Raw genomic sequence first — 18,904 nt, forward strand, 5'->3', positions numbered from 1 at the left:
GTACCTCCTGTGACGAAAGAAAGCGGCTTTAGCCCCACACTGCCTGTGTGTAGTTTGCTTTCAGCTCTGCTTTTGACAAAGGATTGTGTATTTTGGCAGCAAATTTCGAAAAAAGACACTGAAGTAACAGGAGACCATCTCACTCAGGGAAACTTGAACATTCCAAATCTAAGGATGCAATCGGAGTGAAAATGCATGGCCTGGCAAGGTCTCTCTTCCACTAAGACTATGCCATTTACTCTGAATGATTCCAGTAGGGGAGTTCTCATGTGAGAAATCTGCATTCCGGCCAGTCTGGCTTAGCTTTAGAAGAAAGGGCCTTTTTCAGTTATTAATTCTTCATAAAAAGCATTCAGAGATGGCATTACTACAGAGCTTAGAACCTCTAAGCCTCCTGTGAATATTCAGAACCCGGACTGCCCGCATGGGGATATGAAAGGCGGAAGAGAAAGGAGGCTAGTCAAAAGCTGCAGTCCCCATTCATATGCCCCGATGACTAAGCATTCCACCTCTGGGCCTGATCAAACAGGCATGAAAGCCAAGACGCAGCCGTCTCCAAAATCTTTGACAGCGCTGTTAATGCAGTCGCAGCATCATCACCTCTGGTTTATCAGCAATTGTGGTGCTGTTGATGAAAGCAGATCAAAAAGGCAGCAACTCCCACTGAATTTGGAGTTGGTCCTCCTCTAAGAGCCAGCTTTCTGTGTACTACATCGTCAACTCCCTTGTTTACATGTGTTACAGATTACGGTTCCACCATTGATGTAAGTGGCCTTTTTTTGCTTTATCCTTTGTGTCTGCATCTTCAATTATGTCAGTCTGCTACGACATTTGTTTCTGTTTTGTCTGCGGCTTTCACTGTTGGTTGTCAATGTATCATCAGCCTTTGCCACTTCTTCAGTGACTCCAGTACAATTGTTATTGATATCTCTTGTGAGCTCTCATACGCTTTGGAATTGAAAGATAAGTATTTAGGATATGGTTGCTCCATAGGGCTGGCAAATACATGAAGCTAGTCTTCACAAACAGTGAGGCAACGCAGCAGAAATCCAAGCCCTTTTGGGCCCACAGACCTGGAAACGGAAGGTAATATGCCAGCAGAGGCACTAGTCTTCCAGCACCTCCTCCACTGTTTCAATGGCCAACTAACCACTTTAGTTTGGGTTCAGTTGCTCGTGTTCACTCAGTGCTAGGTACCTCCCGGGTTGGTTATCCAGCATATCTGATAGACGAGTCTTGCAAATTATTGAACATGTTTATGCCTTACTCTTTCTTTCCTCCTTGTTGGAAGAGATTTCAGAGGGGCATTGGCCCATTCTCCTGTATGAGATGTGCCTGTTGCTTTCCAAAGATACTGTAGAGAAGGTAATGGACTTTGAGAAAAGAGGCGTTGTTAGGCTTGCCATGTCCTTACTCCAAAAGGGAAGGGGGCCCTCAGTCCCCTCAATGCCATCTGCTGAAAGGACCAATCCAAGATGCTCACGTTGGCCCAAATATTATCCACTTTGGACAAGGGTGTCCTTGGAGTTATAGGACAATTATTTTTAAATGACTGTCCTGCGTCCCATCGGCATTACCTGCAGTTAAGGGTGGGTCAGGATCATTTTCAGTACCCCTTGGGTTATTTTTAGGTCTCGCCTAGGTATTGCGTTTACACAATCGCTATGCGAGACTCTAGTAAGAGGGGCATTTCAAAGTGCTCCCAAAAGTGGATTGCATGGCGAGCACGCGCACAATCACGTGCATCGTGCCGCCATGCAATCCGTTTGGGGAAGCGCTTCAGCCCACTGGCGCGTGCACGTGTAGCCACAGCCTCGGCATCATACTTCAAAGGGTCCGCTCACCCACCTGGAATGCGCTCCCCCGCCCCAGCATGCCGAGAGATTTGTTTCCTCATGGCACCTCTCACAACTGTCCCTCCCCCACCACAGGGCTAGTCTCACGGATGCATTGCCATCCATTGATTTCACTTTCATGCCCGTGTTCTCTTTGCCTTTCAGCACACAGCCCGTCCTCCCCCCTCCGTGTTTTCTTGCAGCTTTGCCCAGATCTGAGTCTCAAACAACCAAAATAATAAGTTTGCCCTGCACGCTTTCTGCGCTTACAAAGTTAACATATGCCGCGCTCATTCCCTTTTCATCCTTCTAAGGTCGATAACATTAGCTCCATTAATTCTGCGTCTAAGGATTTAAATAACCATATGTTTTCTTGCAACTTTAGGCACTTCGCACACAGCCCCACTGCTCACACACACAGGCATCAAGGCAGCAACAGAATGCTCTGAGCCCCACCAGTGTTTGCCACACACACATGCATCTCGTGTTTTCTTCCAGCTTTGGCCCGTGTTCTCTTTGCCTTTCAGCACTCAGCTTCCCCGTAACCACCATTTAACTAACATCCTGCCACACTCATTCCATTTTCATCCTCGCTTTCACTTTCATTCCCGTGTTCTCTTTGCCTTTCAGCACACAGCTTCTCCGTAGCCACCATTTAACGACCATCCTGCCGTAAACACCATTTAACTACCATCCTTTTAGTTAAAATAAAAGAATTGCCTCTAAGGGTTTAAGGAACCATAGAAATACAAGGCAAGGCAGCAACAGAACGCTCTGAGCCCCACCAGTGTTTGCCACACACACATGCCTCTCGCCTATCTCTCCCCCGCCCTCCCCCTCCGTGTTTTCTTGCAGCTTTGCCCAGATCTGAGTCTCAAACAACCAAAATAATAAGTTTGCCCTGCGCGCTTTCTGCGCTTACAAAGTTAACATATGCCGCGCTCATTCCCTTTTCATCCTTCTAAGGTCGATAACATTAGCTCCATTAATTCTGCGTCTAAGGATTTAAATAACCATATGTTTTCTTGCAACTTTAGGCACTTCATACACACAGGCACTGATCACACGCACCCCTGCGTCTCAATCAACCCAAAAAAATAGTTTATCCTGCACACTTGATGCATTTACAAACTTAACATAGGCCGCGCTCATTCCCTTTTCATCCTTCTAAGGTCGATAACATGAGCTCCATTCATTCTGTGTCTAAGGATTTAAGTAACCATATGTTTTTTTGCAGCTTTGCCCAGATCTATATGTCACGCGCCCCAACAGTGTTTGCCACACACACATGCCTCTCGCCTAGCTCTCCCCCGCCGTGTTTTCTTACAGGCTTCAGCACAACAGCCTGCATACCCCCTCACCCCCAATCACTTCATCTGCGCCCACTTCACACACGCTCTGTAGGTCATAAACAGAACCATCTGGTCCACTCTAGGCGCTGCATGACCTTCTTCAAAGCCAGCTTGTAACGCGCACTGCTGCCCTCAGACGTCCCAGCCAGAACTTTTTTTAACTACACTGCTAGATAAATAAAATGTAGTGTGTTAACACATACATTGGGCAGTCTTTTAAAGAAGTTTCTACGTTACCTGCATTGCTAAATAACATCTCCTGCCTCTAAACATGGATTCAAAACAAATAATTTTATTCGCCAATGGAACATTGTATAGCGTTACAGGGGAAACAGACATAAGGCGCCACTCTGGCAAACGGAGGCATCCTGCCTAAATACTCAATTAACATTTTAAACGTGTTGGCGAAAAAATAAAGAAGGAAACAACAACGTACATAGACCCCGCCTTCTTAATTGATGTTTCCTGTGACATTCAAACCCCCCAAACCACCGACTGCAGTCTGCCTATTTTTGACCATGTGCAATAAGTTGCTTTAAACTTACACGTTGGGAATGGGAAACCCTGCTGCAGTCTGCCTATTTCTGCCCAGGTGGTGTAAGTTGCTTTAAACGTACAACTTAATGGAAAAAAAAAATGGAAAAGTGTTACAAGGGAAGCAGGCGTGAGGTGCCACTCGGGCAAAACTAGAGGCATCCGGCCCCATTACTGTATTTACACACACACAGATGTCACACTGGCCCTACAGGACACACTTACCCAATGTAACTTTCAAAAACATCTACATATTTGCACAGACACCAGCATCACAACTAAGTTGACTCAAAAATAGAAGTAGGAGCAATCACTCAAAAGCACCTAGCTGTGTTGCGACACATTCAAAATGCTGCAAAGACACCCTTACAACACACACAAGCATGAAATGGCCACAAATTACATACTGCTGTCGGCCCATTTTGACCTTCTCCAAAGGCAGCTTTTTCACCACACAGCTAATTAAAAAATGTGGTGTGTTAACAACACATACATTGCCCATTCTTTTTGGGAATTTCATTGTTACCTACACTACTAGATAACTTCTCCTGCCTCTAAACATGAGCATATTAACTCACAAACCTTTGCAGCAGCAACGGAACAGTCTATAGCGTTACAGGCGGGGCAGACATGAGGCGCCACTCTGGGGGGGGGGGGGGACGAGGCATCCTGCATGATTAATCTATTTGCATTTCGGACGTGTTAGCGGGAATAAAGCCACAGGCAAGAGGGAAACACTAACGCACATAGACACCGCCTCCATCCTTGAGGTTTCCTGCGACATTCAAAACACCCAAACCCCCTACTGCAGTCTGATTTTTACAGCACATGTGGAGTAAGTTACTTCCAACGTGAAAATAATAAACGCGTATCTATCTATCTTATCTATCTATCGGACTATTGCACTCTATCTATCGCATCACCACAGCATCACTTAGCACCACCACAGCATCACTCAAGGGCATCATTACATCACTATGCGCTACCACAGCATCAATTAACGCCACAGCATCACTCGACGCCACCACAACATCACTCACCGCCACCACAGTATCAATCTGTACAACCATTCAACAACAACTGGCTCTAATCTGTTCTCTCAATATTTAGGCTTTATTACAAATGGCACAAAAAAATGATATTTAACTTCTGTTCTTGGATTGTAGGCGCAATTAAATACACTAAACATAATCTTCACAAGAGTTATTAACAAAAGTTTAAACGATTGCCATTATAATTTACATTAACTTTTATTTAAGAATTAATTATTTGCAAAAATTAAAAGCCATTATTATTTGTAATATCAATACATCCAAGTCACGTAAATACAACACATATTGCATTACAAATGCTATAGGTGTCACATTTGCAACAGTTAAAACTATTGACATTGTACATGAGAAAGCTAGTAATTTCAATATTTTCAATACCAACACACAAATAAAAGATTAGTCAATTTACAATACAAAAAGCTCAAACTTTCCTAATGCGAGACCTATTGCATTGCAAATGCTTGTTTAGAAATGGTTTGAAATCTTTTCTTTCACTTTTTCTTCAATCACTTTTTTCCTGATTTTTAAAATTGGCTCCTTTTTTTTTGTTTTTTTCCCCAAGACAATCTAAAATTGTCTAATTTAGCCAACAGGTTGTGACAACTATTTTAATTTAAAAACACCGTTTTTCTGCAGGAAAAGATTTTTATTTTGTTGAATGCTCCAGGATGCCACTGTTACGCAGGACAGACCAGTCCTTATGATTTCAGTGGAAATACACCTGGCAGAATGAAAGCACTAGAGTTCAAGGTAGCCGACATTTTGTTTTTGGTAAGCTAATCTGTAAAGGAATGTCCACCATCTGCGCGGATTGTATCATTGACAGACAGTTGTATTGCGGCCTACCCTCGTTTTTTCCCAGCCCCGGCCACGCTTCAGAGTATTCCACTTGTCAGATTTCCAGTGGGAAGGAGTTGCCATCCTTCAACGTTGATTTACTCTTTTAGTCGTGTGTGTGTGCACTTGCTGCAAAATGCCACTTTTAGAGCTTTATGCTCAATTTGGAATTTTCATTTGAACCTAAAGGCCATATCAAGACAACTCAATCTCTTGGACTAAAACTATCATTCCACTGTAAGAGATTGGATTGCAGTAAAGGGACTGAACTACCTCGAAAAGCAGTCTGTTCCTTCAGTCGTTCAAAGCCAGCTTAACTCTGTATGACACTTTTCTAATAGTAAAAGGGCTTACTGTTTGTGGTTAGCAATGATACTTGTACAATTAACCTTAAATTATCTGATCTAATAAATTTATGAGGGTGTTTTCTAGTTTTAATGGAGCACAATAAATGTGATAGCGCAAAAGTCCACAATTAATACTGTGATTTATTTATGCTTTTTGTGGACTTGATAAAATATCGGTGACTGTCTGTTCCATTAGAAAAATGCTGTTTCTGAGATGCCGGTTATACTATTTAATATGCTAGTGCATCTGCTGCGAGCTAACCCTTAATTGAATGTCTCTCTGATGCAAATTCAAACCAGCTTCTTTGGAGAGTGTATTTTGTTTTGCTGTATTTCTAGCCTGTTCTTTCTACCTTGCGATGTAAATATCATTTGCAGTGTTCATATTTTTAAAGTTCAGCCTGCCTATTCTTTCTTTATCATAGCGACTGATTGAAGAAAAGGTTCTAGAGGATGATGAGTTCAAGAAGAAAGTGGCACAGTCTGCAGCTTCACGCTGCCAGCGCAAGCAGCCCATTGCTGTAAAGAAAGTGACAGACAGTAGGGATGGATGGGCATCCGTCGCAGCCAAACACGTCACAGATGCGGAGTATGCCATCACAGCAGAACCGCTCAAAGGACATGGAGACCAAGCAGGCCAAAGTAAAGCAATGCTTGTTCAGAATAGACCGGATGCAAAGCAGATGGATGCTGGCGACTCTTGCAGTGCAAACCTAGTGGTCGCCACCGAAGATGTGCCCAAATTTGAAAGTAAGACTCCCAAAAAAGAATCTCATGTTTGTTCACTTTGGCATGTGTCTCTTGGTTCCTTCATGCTGATGTAAACATTCCCTCTCGCATCTCATATCCTTAGGTCACTACAAGGGTGTTCACTTGGACACGGGTGTAAAGTTTCTCCTTTATTTTGGACTTCCCTTCACATCCTCTACGCGGCTTCCCCCTTGTTGCTGTCTGCATGATCCTGGTTTCCCATTTACAATATGTCGCCTTTCCTACATCCCAATTTTCACTTCTAGCAACTCCTTACAAAAGCAGAAATTTCATAACTACTTCTTTGTGTGTTAATTTTAGCTACATTTTTGCATGTTACTGCGGGTGTTCTTATTTACTGACACATTCTCGTGCCCATTTTAGGTGCATCTTTCCTACCTCACGCTACCATGACTGCTCGCTGTGTGGCTCCTACCTCATTCCCTTTGGCCACGCCTGATGTCTTTCTGTAATGTGGCTCAGCAACTTGGCTTCCTGCCTGTGAGAAGTTGGCCTGGCATATGCTGGTCACTAGTTATAGTGGCCACCTTGCACCAGTCCAATTCGACTCTTATGGTAGATAGGTTTCAGACAACCTTTTAAAGAAAGCTATCCTAGTGGTAGCTGTGGAGAGCAGCCTTCAGGCTAAGTCTCTGAGGAATGTAAATCAGCTTGTTTTACCTTATAATCTCTTGAATTACTAAATGAAAGGACACCACACAGGTATATATATCAAATATATATGTATTTATTTCTAGACACTCTACTAATCTCTTTATGAGATTAGAAGACCAGTACACATTCAAATGTCAACACTTCTCAATAAATTAAGCACAAATATGGGTGGAGCCCTAGGGGCGTACCAGACCATATACTAAGAAAATGGTTTAACAAACTCGAATTGCAAAATGAAAAGGCCTAGGGCCTTGGGAATCGCTGGGGCTTCACTGCTGCAGTGTTAGCAGGTAAGTAATCCGCCCACGGGAGACGCGTGCAGTGTCTAAACACAGCCGCGGGTTTCCTATTTGTTTCAATGGGGCAAGTCGCGGTTTGTATTTTAAAGTTTTAGGGCACTTTGAAGAAGTCAACAAGCAAGCCACTTACAAGGTAAGTATTTCGAGGGCCAACACACACTTGGGCACCGGAGTGCACGAGTTACCTCACCCAGGGAAGCCGGGTGCATAGGTGTCTTTTGGTGTCGGGTCGAGATGCTGTTTTCAATGGAGATCACTGAAGACTTGCTGCTTGTGACGACTGGAGAGGCGCCCGCTGGAATCCGAAGGTGGATTGAAGTTGAAGAAGACCTGAATATTAAGGGGACAGTGTTCAAGGTCACTTGCCAGTGACCGGTGGCCAGCAAGATGGATGACCACCGATGTCGCGTTGATTCAGGCTGTTGATGGAGTTTTCTCTTCGCTCACAAGGTCCAGGAGTGATCGACTATGATCAGCAGCTGGAGTTGGACGGTCCCACGACGTCTGCAGCTGATGGAGGCGTCGGCAACCGGATTTGCGCCAACAAGCCTTGGCAAATGCAAGTCTCGTGTAGACTGAAGATTGACGATGATGCAGACCAGCAAGGTCTGATGGACTTACCCAGCTAGGGTAAGTGAGGGCAGGCCTGGAGCAACCAGGAGAGCCCTTGAAGTCGATTAGAATGTCTTCGGGAGGGTCACTAGCCAACGGGCAAGCAACCGCGAAGACACCTTCACAGGAGCCCACGGCCACTCGGGGCGAGGTAGGCAGCTGATTTTTGGTTCACAACCTGCTGGGGACTTGGGCCACATATGGTCCAATGCACAACTTCGTAGGTGATGGTTTAGGGTTTGCACTCGACAATAGTGCACGGTCCCCGGGTATTGCTGTTCCTCGTCACTCGTGGGGTCCACTCGCCACAGCTTCGCTGGGGACTCACAGGGTCGTCGAGGTCAGGAAATCCTCTTCCGGGGGAGCAGGGACTTCGAACTCCGGCGGGAGCGGCAAAGTTTGCAACCGTTGATTCAAGTTACTGGTGCCTGCCAAGCAGGGGAGCCACTCCTTGACTCCAAGGGAGATTCTCCTGTCTTCCAAAGGTAGTGGAACATCAAAGGGCCAGGATTTTTCTTTGTAGAGCGTCGTCCAGGGGGAATCTGAATTGCATTGGCAATGCTTGGTATCTTATAGTGAAGATAGGGGAGGGACTAGCTCTATGACCACTCCTCTAGGAGGGTCAGGGTAGTGGGTGGTTACACACACTTCCCTTTGTCCAGTTTCGCGCCAGAGCAGGGGCAGGTAGCCCTTGGACCGGTTTGAACTGGCATATGCACAGAGTAGCATTTTGCTCCCCCAGTGCAGGACTTCAAAGCACTCTAAGAGTGCACCCACCCAGTTCCAATACACTAAATCCTGTCTGGGAGGTGGTAACACCTCCCTGTGACAGGATGCCTTTTGTTGGGCTCCCTCCACTGCGAGTTTCGGTCAGCAGCAGGAGGGCAGCCCAGTGTCTGTGCTGGTGGCATCCATTTTGTGATGCCAGGGCGCTATTAGATTTCTACCGTTTGGTACAGTGGGTACATTTCATCCCCTCTAGAAGGGTGGGATCCTACTCCCACACCAGTTACTGGTGTGGGGGTATGATTCCAAGTTGTTTGACACCAACACGACATGTTTTGATGCAGTCATCCCAAAGTTAGCATTAACCGCGAGGTTATAATGCACTTGAGAGTATATGGTTTAACCGCATCCACAAACGGCAGCAGAGAATAGACTCTGCCAGCTGCAGAGGGGTCCTGCTCAGGCAGAAGCACCCCCTCACGTAGTAAACCAAGCACCCTGCCCACAGGACTGATAGCGGCTGCAATAGGGGTGGCTGATAGGTTTATATGTGTGTGTATGGTGAGATATAGGAACCTATACCTCAGTGAGGAGTGCTAACACTACCTCACACAGGCTGCAGTAGCAGGCCTGTGGTGTCAGATTGTGAATGCTTCCCAGGGGTGGCATAATACATGCTGCAGCCCCTGGTAGGCCTGTGAAGTACCAATGCCCTAGGTACCTAAGGTACCATATACTAGGGGCTCATAAGGTACCACAGTATCCAATCACTAGTGCATCTAATATGCACACCAATCATTTAAGGGAGTAAGCAGATAGGTTGGGGTCCTGGATAGCAGGATCCCAGCCAGACTAGTCAAAAACCATGCAAACACCAGGAAAAAAGTGGGGGCAACCATATAGTCAGATTCCACCTTCCTACATAACTCCCCCCCCCCCTCCTCCCCCCCGGCCCAAAAGAAAGGAGATAAGGCGAACCTTGTCCAGTTAAGCCTTTATTTCCTGAGTGGCCATATAAGGAAGAACCTGCACTAGCATGGTTGCTCCCTGTCTCATGGTCCACTTGGGAAATCCTAACCCAAGGGGTTCTAGAATTTCTCCAAAGTCTAGGGAAATTACCTCTGCTGTGTTTTGGTACAGAAGTAGGCTGGTGGGGTGTCTGAGTCTGGAAGTGAGGCCCTATTTGGAGTGGTCTCAACTTCCTCAGAACACTAGTCACCATGGAAGCCTTTCTGTCCATGACTGTGTCATATCTGGCCCTAAGGGTCAACCTCTGGCTGCCTACAGCTGGGGGTTGGGTCCCTCTGGTTGGAATAGTGGAGGGCATTGGAATGTTTGGGGCAACTATGCCCCAGGTTTCCCTGTGCCCAACAGAGTCCATCTGGGGGGGTACCTGTACCTAGGGGTAAAGGGATCCCTCAGTTTGTAGAGGAATATTCACCTGGCTAGAACTACTCTGCTGGGTGTCCCTAATCTGCTGATGAGGGGGTTCCTCTGGACAGGGGCCCATTAAGGGTCCACTGACTTCCCTGACCTCTGCAGCCCTGGGCTGACTGAGGCAGGGTAGAGAGGGGCAGGATACCTGCTCCAGACTGGGTACCACCTTGGAAGGATCCCCTGCCATCAGAGCTGTGGCCAGGACAGGCCTGACCACTTCTGGGGCAGTTACTTCACAAGTGGCAGGACCAGTTCCCTTAGAAACTTGACCCTTACCTTTAGTCTGGTGGGGGGAGGACTGTTCCTCACCCCCTATGCTCTGTTTGTATGGAGTGATCCATAGTTTCAGGCTTCACTCCTCTTACTTTCTCCTGGGGTGGAGGTGAGGCCCTCAGGGTCTCATCCACTCTCTCAGGGATGCCTAACATTCTTAAATGGGCATTGTGGTCTACCTCAGCCCAGGCTGAGATTTCTAGATCATTCCCCAGTAAACAATCTACAGGCAAGGTTGGGGACACTGCCACTCTCTTTGGGCCAGTGACCCCTCCCCAGCTGAGATTTACTACTGCCATGGGATGGTCTGTCCTAATTCCATCAATATTGGTCACCTGGTAGCTAAACTCAGGTAAAAGCTGTTTTGGGGCACTAGTCTCCTTGTCACCATGGTGACACTAGCCTCTGTGTCCCTGTAGGCCACAGCCTTCTGACCATTGATCATAGGCTCTTGTCTGTACCTGCCCAAGATATTGGGACTCATGGTAAAGTTTGCAAACCCCATGCCACCATCACAGACTAGAGTTGCTTGTGTAGGGGACCTGGTTAGGCCAGAGTCCACCTGAGTTCCCCAAGAAAACCCAACTAAGTTTTAGGGTGCACTCCCACCACCTGGGGGATTACTACTGGTAGTAACAGGAGGTGTTGGAGCTGCAGTAGGAGGAACATTTTCTTTATTGCCATTCTTTGGACAGCTGGAGTCAGTTTATCAGTGACCAGGTTGCTTGCACACATGGCAATATGGTTTCTTATTGGAAGAGGAAGGATTTTGGGATCCACCCCCAGAACTTGGTTTTTGGGGCCCTTCAGAGGACTTTACTGTTTTATCATCCCCACCTTTCTCTTTAGGCTTAGTGGAATCTTTCTTCTGGTCACCACCTTGGTTCTTGGGCCTAACCCTGGTTCTGACCCATTTGTCTGCCTTCTTTCCCAATTCTTGGGGAGAGGTCAGATCAGAGTCCACCAGGTACTGGTGTAAGAGTTGGTTTTGACAATTATTAAGGATCTGCTCTCTCATAATCAAATTATACAATCCTTTAAAGTCAGTGACTCTACTGCCAACTATCCAACCCTCCAGAGCCTTGGTAGCACAATCTACAATGTCCACCCAATCCTGAGTCTGTGCTTTCTGGGTGTCTCTGAACTTGAACCTGTACTGTTCAGTGGTTAAGCCAAACGCATCTATTAATGCACTCTTCAGGGATTCATAGTCATTAGCATCCTCTTCTCTAACAGTGAGGAGTTTGTCTCTGCCTTTATCTGAAAAGGAGAGCCACAAGATTGCTGCCCACTGTTTCTGGGGGACCTGTTGAACTTTACAGGCCCTCTCCATAGCAGTTATCCATTTGTGGATATCATCCCCACTCTGGTAGGGAGGAACAACCTTGGACCGGTTCCTATGGTCTGGAATGTAATCTCTGCCTCTAGGGACACTGTTGCTGCCACCAGGGGTATCTAACCCCTCCTTCTTGGAAGCTCTTTGGCGCTCGAAGGCTTCCCTATCTAAGGCCAATTGCTTGGTTCTGAGGGCAAGCCTAGCTTCCTCATACTGGAGCATCTTGAGCCTTCTTTCAGAGGAGGTCTCTTTGGGATAGGTAGAGTTCCTCTGTTGAACAGATTCTCTTCCAGAGTGATATGAATGGTCAGAGTCCCTGGAGAGGGACCTAGACCTATCTCCCACTCTTTCAGTTTTCTTATGGAGAATTCCTCTGATCTGTTCAGACTTTTCTAGGTCTGGCCCTTCACCCACAGACTCCTGGTCACCCTGATTTTCATCATCAGACCCAGAGACTATGATTGACCCACCCCCTGATCCAGATGCACTGGCTCCTAGAGCTAGTTTCAGATCATCTGCTACTAACATCTATCAGGTGCTGTGAGGAGGGACTCCTTCCTACCCTCAGATGTCTTTCAAAGCATAAGGCCTTCAGGTCAGTGTAGGCTATGTCTTTGTACTGAGATGGGGTGGACCCACTGGCTACACCTTGGCAGGACATACTAGTGTTGTGCAGTGTTGTACTACTTACACTAGTTGGGGCCTACTGAACCTAGCTTGAGCTGTAGCAAGGGTGTGCTTAGCCCTTCACAAACAGCTCTAAGTTCAGTAGAACTTATTGATACTAGCTTGACTTCATATGTACCTTGAGTACCTTTAGTGGTTTTCAGTTAGTAATTCAAATAGAGATTTTCTGGTAAAACAATGGCAAGCTGGAATCCCACACACTGCCCACCAATGTGAGAAGTTGGCCTGGCATATGCTGGTCACTAGTTATAGTGGCCAACTTGCACCAGTCCAATTCGACTCTTATGGTAGATAGGTTTAAGACAACCTTTTAAAGAAAGCTATCCTAGTGGTAGCTGTGGAGAGCAGCCTTCAGGCTAAGTCTCTGAGGAATGTAAATCAGCTTGTTTTACCTTATAATCTCTTGAATTACTAAATGAAAGGACACCACACAGGTGTGTGTGTATATATATCAAATATATATGCATTTATTTCTAGACACACTCTACTAATCTCTTTGAGATTAGAAGACCAGTACACATTCAAATGTCAACGCTTCTCAAATTAAGCACAAATATGGCTGGAGCTCTAGGGGCGTACCAGACCATATACTAAGAAAATGGTTTAACAAACTCGACTTGCAAAATGAAAAGGCCTAGGGCCTTGGGAATCGCTGCAGTGTTAGCAGGTAAGTAATCCGCCCACGGGAGACGCGTGCAGTGTCTAAACACAGCCACGGTTTCCTATTGGTTTCAATGGGGCAAGTCGCGGTTTGTATTTTAAAGTTTAGGGCACTTCGAAGAAGTCAACAAGCAAGCCACTTACAAGGCAAGTATTTCGAGGGCCAACACACACACTTGAGCACCGGAGTGCACGAGTTACCTCACCCAGGGAAGCAGGGTGCATAGGTGTCTTTTGGTGTCGGGTCGAGATGCTGTTTTCAATGGAGATCACTGAAGACTTGCTGCTTGTGACGACTGGAGAGGCGCCCGCTGGAATCCGAAGGTGGATTGAAGTTGAAGAAGACTTGAAAATTGAGGGGACAGTGTTCAAGGTCACTTGCCAGCGACCGGTGGCCAGCAAGATGGATGACCACCGATGTCGCGTCGATTCAGGCTGTTGATGGAGTTTTGTCTCTTCGCTCACGAGGTCCAGGAGTGATCGACGATGACCAGCAGCTGGAGTTGGAGGGTCCCACGACGTCTGCAGCTGATGGAGGCGTCGGCAACCGGGTTGGCACCAACAAGCCTTGGCAAATGCAAGTCTCGTGTAGACTGAAGATTGACAATGATGCAGACCAGCAAGGGCTGATGGACTTACCCAGCTAGGGTAAGTGAGGGCAGGCCTGGAGCAACCAGGAGAGCCCTTGAAGTCGATTAGAAAGTCTTCGGGAGGGTCACTAGCCAACGGGCAAGCAACCGCGAAGACTCCTTCACAGGAAAAACCTCACAGGAGCCCACGGCCACTCGGGGCGAGGTAGGCAGCTGATTTTTGGTTCACAACCTGCTGGGGACTTGGGCCACAAATGGTCCAATGAACAACTTCGTAGGTGATGGTTTAGGGTTTGCACGCGACAATAGTGCACAGTCCCCGGGTATTGCTGTTCCTCGTCACTCGTAGGGTCCACTCGCCACAGCTTCGCTGGGAACTCACAGGGGCTGTCGAAGTCAGAAAATCCACTTCTGGGGCAGCAGGGACTTCGAACTCCGGCGGGAGCGGCAAAGTTTGCAACCGTTGATTCAAGTTACTGGTGCCTGCCAAGCAGGGGAGTCACTCCTTGACTCCAAGGGAGATTCTTCTGTCTTCCAAAGGTAGTGGAACGTCGAAGGGCCAGGATTCTTCTTTGTAGAGCGTCGTCCAGGGGGAATCTGAATTGCATTGGCAATGCTTGGTATCTTATAGTGAAGATAGGGGAGGGACTAGCTCTATGACCACTCCTCTAGGAGGGTCAGGGTAGTGGGTGGTTACACCCACTTCCCTTTGTCCAGTTTCGCGCCAGAGCAGGGGCAGGTAGCCCTTGGACCGGTTTGAACTGGCATATGCACAGAGTAGCATTTTGCTCCCCCAGTGCAGGACTTCAAAGCACTCTAAGAGTGCACCCACCCAGTTCCAATACACTAAATCCTGTCTGGGAGGTGGTAACACCTCCCTGTGACAGGATGCCTTTTGTTGGGCTCCCTCCACTGCGAGTTTCGGTCAGCAGCAGGAGGGCAGCCCAGTGTCTGTGCTGGTGGCATCCATTTTGTGATGCCAGGGCTCTATTAGATTTCTACTGTTTGGTACAGTGGGTACATGTCATCCCCTCTAGAAGGGTGGGATCATACTCCCACACCAGTTACTGGTGTGGGGGTATGATTCCAAGTTGTTTGACACCAAACACGACATGTTTTGATGCAGTCATCCCAAAGTTAGCATTTACCGCGAGGTTATAATGCACTTAAGAGTATATGGTTTAACCGCATCCACAAACGGCAGCAGAGAATAGACTCTGCCAGCTGCAGAGGGGTCCTGCTCAGGCAGAAGCACCCCCTCACATAGTAAACCAAGCACCCTGCCCACAGGATTGATAGGGCCTGCAATAGGGGTGGCTGATAGGTTTATATGTGTGTGTATGGTGGGATATAGGAACCTATACCTCAGTGAGGAGTGCTAACACTACCTCACACAGGCTGCAGTAGCAGGCCTGTGGTGTCAGATTGTGAATGCTTCCAAGGGGTGGCATAATACATGCTGCAGCCCCTGGTAGTCCTGTGAAGTACCAATGCCCTAGGTACCATATACTAGGGGCTCATAAGGTACCACAGTATCCAATCACTAGTGCATCTAATAAGCACACCAATCATTTAAGGGAGTAAGCAGATAGGCTGGGGTCCTGGATAGCAGGATCCCATCCAGACTAGTGAAAAACCATGCAAACACCAGGAAAAAAGTGGGGGCAACCATATAGTGCTTTCTGTCATTTTTTCACCTCCTCCTTATTTTCCCTTACTGCACTCGTGCACACCACAGTGATTGATCTCTTTTAATTTATACATGCTCCAACTCCCTCCTGTTTTCTGAAATATCCTTGCCTTTCTTTTATCCTTCTGGGATTATCAGTTTATATCCAGAATGTATGTTGCGCTCTGAGTCACCTTTGGGGTGCCTCTCCACTGCTTGGACATACTCTCTGTATTCCCTTTAGTACTCTTAAACAAATGGTTAGCTTCTTTTCCCCCTTTCTGGTAGACTTTGTGCCTACTTTATCATTTGTCTGTCTTATCTTCTGTCTCCAAAGGCACATACCTCTCTCCTCCCATCTTGTGTTCACTTTGTATTTTCACTGTATGTCTTGTTGTTTCCATCTTCCTCTCATTGTGGACATCCTAGTGTTTTTCACTTGAGCATCTTCAGCCTGGGTTCCTCTAACCTCTTCATCATTTTGTGCATTTCCTCTCCTTGCATTTGTGGAATCACTTTCTGATGGATACGTCTGCCTGTGGATTCCTCACCTTTTGAATTACCCCTGCACCCGCATTCCACTGAAATTCTTTTCTTGGCTCTCCCACGTCGACGAGAACGTCATAATAGCACGGCTCCGCGGGTGACACCGAATGACGTCAGCGTAGCCATAAGAACACATCTTTGGCGTGCTGATGTCAGTTCTCCTTTTTTTGCGCCGTTGATTCATAAAGGTTTTTGTTTTTTGCGGGAACTCTCCATTTTACTGTGATTACTTTGTTTCTTCCTCTTCTTCGTGTTGCAGTGAGAATGGCTACTTAGAAGAAGTTTGGTTTAAAGCCCTGCAGGGTGTGTGGGGGCCATTTGTCCATCACGGACCCCCACGACTACTGTCTTTGGTGTCTTTCTTCATACCACGTCGTCGAAGGGTGTTTGTGCTGTCGGAAGATGGACCCGAAGGCACTGAAAGAACGTGAAGCCAAACTCTTCATGGCGTGGGCATAAAAGGAGAAGAGGGGTCATAAGCGATCGAAGTCATCGACCTCGCATACTTTGAAGAAGTATAAGAAGTCAAAGAGAAGACATGGATCACAACGTCATTCTTCGAAGGGCAGGGCTACGAGATCAGCCTCTCCCATACAGCAGTGTCGTGAAAGACTTTATCTCTCCTTCTCCTTCTCCGAAGGCGACTCGGCCCACTTTCCGGCTCCCAGGGATTGTCCGGCTCCCAGGGATTGTCCGGCTCCTCCTGTGGCTTCACCTGTGCGGGCGCCGATGTCTCTGGCTCCGCAGCCTCAGCCCCCTGTACGGCCTTGGATGGATCCAGACCAGGATTTTGGATCCTTATCCTCCTTTCCCAGGACCAGCAACGGATCCTTCGTATTTCCTTAATGCGATGTTTGGCATGTTTGCCAGGGCATCCTACCCTACTGGGGCGCCTTCTTCTAGACCCTTGGGTCCGCTTGCCTTTAATTTAGGCATCCTCCAGTAGTATGCCCAGGCTCTTTTCATGCCTTTTATGCCGACGGTTCTATCTTGGCAGTTCTTGGCACCGAGGTTTTCGACTCCGATACCTCAATCACCCGTGCCGTCTGGTGTTGGACCGGCGTAATCCCGGATTCGATCTGCGCCGTTGCCACTTTGGAAGGGCCGCCGACATTGATCATGATGCAGCGTTCCAGGAGGGAAGCGCAAAGACTGCTGGAGGAAGCGGAGTACAAGCAAGAGCAGGCGGAAGGGGAGATTCTCGACTCCGTAGACCAATTCGAAAGTCTACGTGAGGCTAGTGGCCTTGATACTTCCCCGGAGTGGGAGCTTTTTTCTCTGAAGGCTTTACCTTCACAGGATGTTGCCACTTATCACTTGGTCATCAGAAAAGCTGCTGAATTGTTGAACCTTCAGTTGCCCTCAGCTGAGATAGTCAAATACTCTGACTGAAGTGCTAAATTCTCCTTCCTCTTCTAATGAACCCCTCCTGCCTTTCAATGAGGCTTTGACAGAACCAATTATGGAAGTGTGGCAGAAACCCTTGTCTGCCCCTGCAGTTTCTAGATCAGTGGCAAGAAGGTATAGACCAGCTTTCCTATCTGCCCCTCCATCTTCAGGTGGTTCAGGCTTCTTGTTCGAAGCAGCCAACTGGTTCCTTCCCTACCACCCTGGGGATAGACACTCAAAGTTAAAGCAGTCTGCCAAAAAGGTGTTTTCCTCGGCAAGTATGGCTCTGAAATCAATGAACGCCACGTGTTTGCTGGGGAGGTACAGTCATGCTCTAATGGACTCTGTCAAGCAATTGGCTCCTAAACTTCCTGAAGATGATAGTGTTAATTTCCTTGAGGCACTTTTAGATTCGCAACCAGCAGCCGTCAGGTCATCAAGTCTGTCCTGGACACAGAAGAATCGGCCGCAAGAGTGTTGAGTTCCTCGATTGCTACTAGAAGGCATGCCTGGCATAGGTCTTCAGGCGAAAAACCTGATGTACAGGCTACTTTACTGGATCTACCCTTCGATGGGTCAAGATTGTTTTGTACCAAAGCGGACTCTGTGCTGCAGCGGTTCAAGGACAGTAGGGCTACTGCAAGATCCTTTGTGCCTGGAGTCCCAGCCCAGGAGCTATGGATACAAAAGATATTGAGGCTTTGGATAGGAGGCAGGTCCCGTACAGAGGAAACATTTGAGGCAGTCTTTGCAGAGCTTCTCTACAGGAGTCTTCCTCCTCCTCCCCTATCCCCACCACTGGTACCATGGGAAAGCAGCTCTAGATCCCCCATCTTGCAGCACGATAGTCCTGTAAGGGGGGGGGGGGGGGTCGGGTGTCCCATTTTCTACAAGATTGGAAATCGGTTACCTCGGACCGTTGGGTTTTGAATCCTGTGGAAAATGGGTATGCCATACCTTTTCTAGGGTTTCCTCCTCCTTACCCTCCTTGCCAGGACTGGTGCTCAGAGGATCATTTACTGATTCTGCAGCTGGAGGTTCTTGTCTTGCTACAGAAAGGTGCAAAAGAGGTGCTTCTGGGGTCAGGGATGTTACTCCCGTTATTTCCTGATTCCCAAAAAGGATGGTCGGCTAAGACCGATCCTGGACCTCAGGGTTTTGAATTTTTACCTTCGACAAGAAAAGTTCAAAATGTTGACTTTAGCTCAGGTTCTTCTAGTGCTGCAACAGGAAGACTGGATGGTGTTGATCGACTTACAAGTTGCATTGGAAGTATCTCCAGTTTACGGTAGGGTTGC

General features: G+C 47.3%; 1 protein-coding gene across 8 annotated transcripts in view; it reads left to right on the forward strand.

Moving 5' to 3' along the window:
* The window catches only part of TDRKH (tudor and KH domain containing), a 375,719-nt gene that overhangs the window by 98,312 nt on the left and 258,503 nt on the right, over positions 1-18,904 (forward strand). For all 8 annotated transcript variants that reach the window (XM_085639768.1, XM_085639770.1, XM_085639771.1 and 5 more), the window contains exon 6: positions 6,383-6,707. In XM_085639768.1, the coding sequence (XP_085495894.1) occupies positions 6,383-6,707 (325 nt within the window). The remainder of the gene's footprint in view (positions 1-6,382; positions 6,708-18,904) is intronic.

This window comes from Triturus cristatus, chromosome 12 (assembly GCF_964204655.1).
Source record: "Triturus cristatus chromosome 12, aTriCri1.1, whole genome shotgun sequence".
NCBI lineage: Eukaryota > Metazoa > Chordata > Amphibia > Caudata > Salamandridae > Triturus > Triturus cristatus.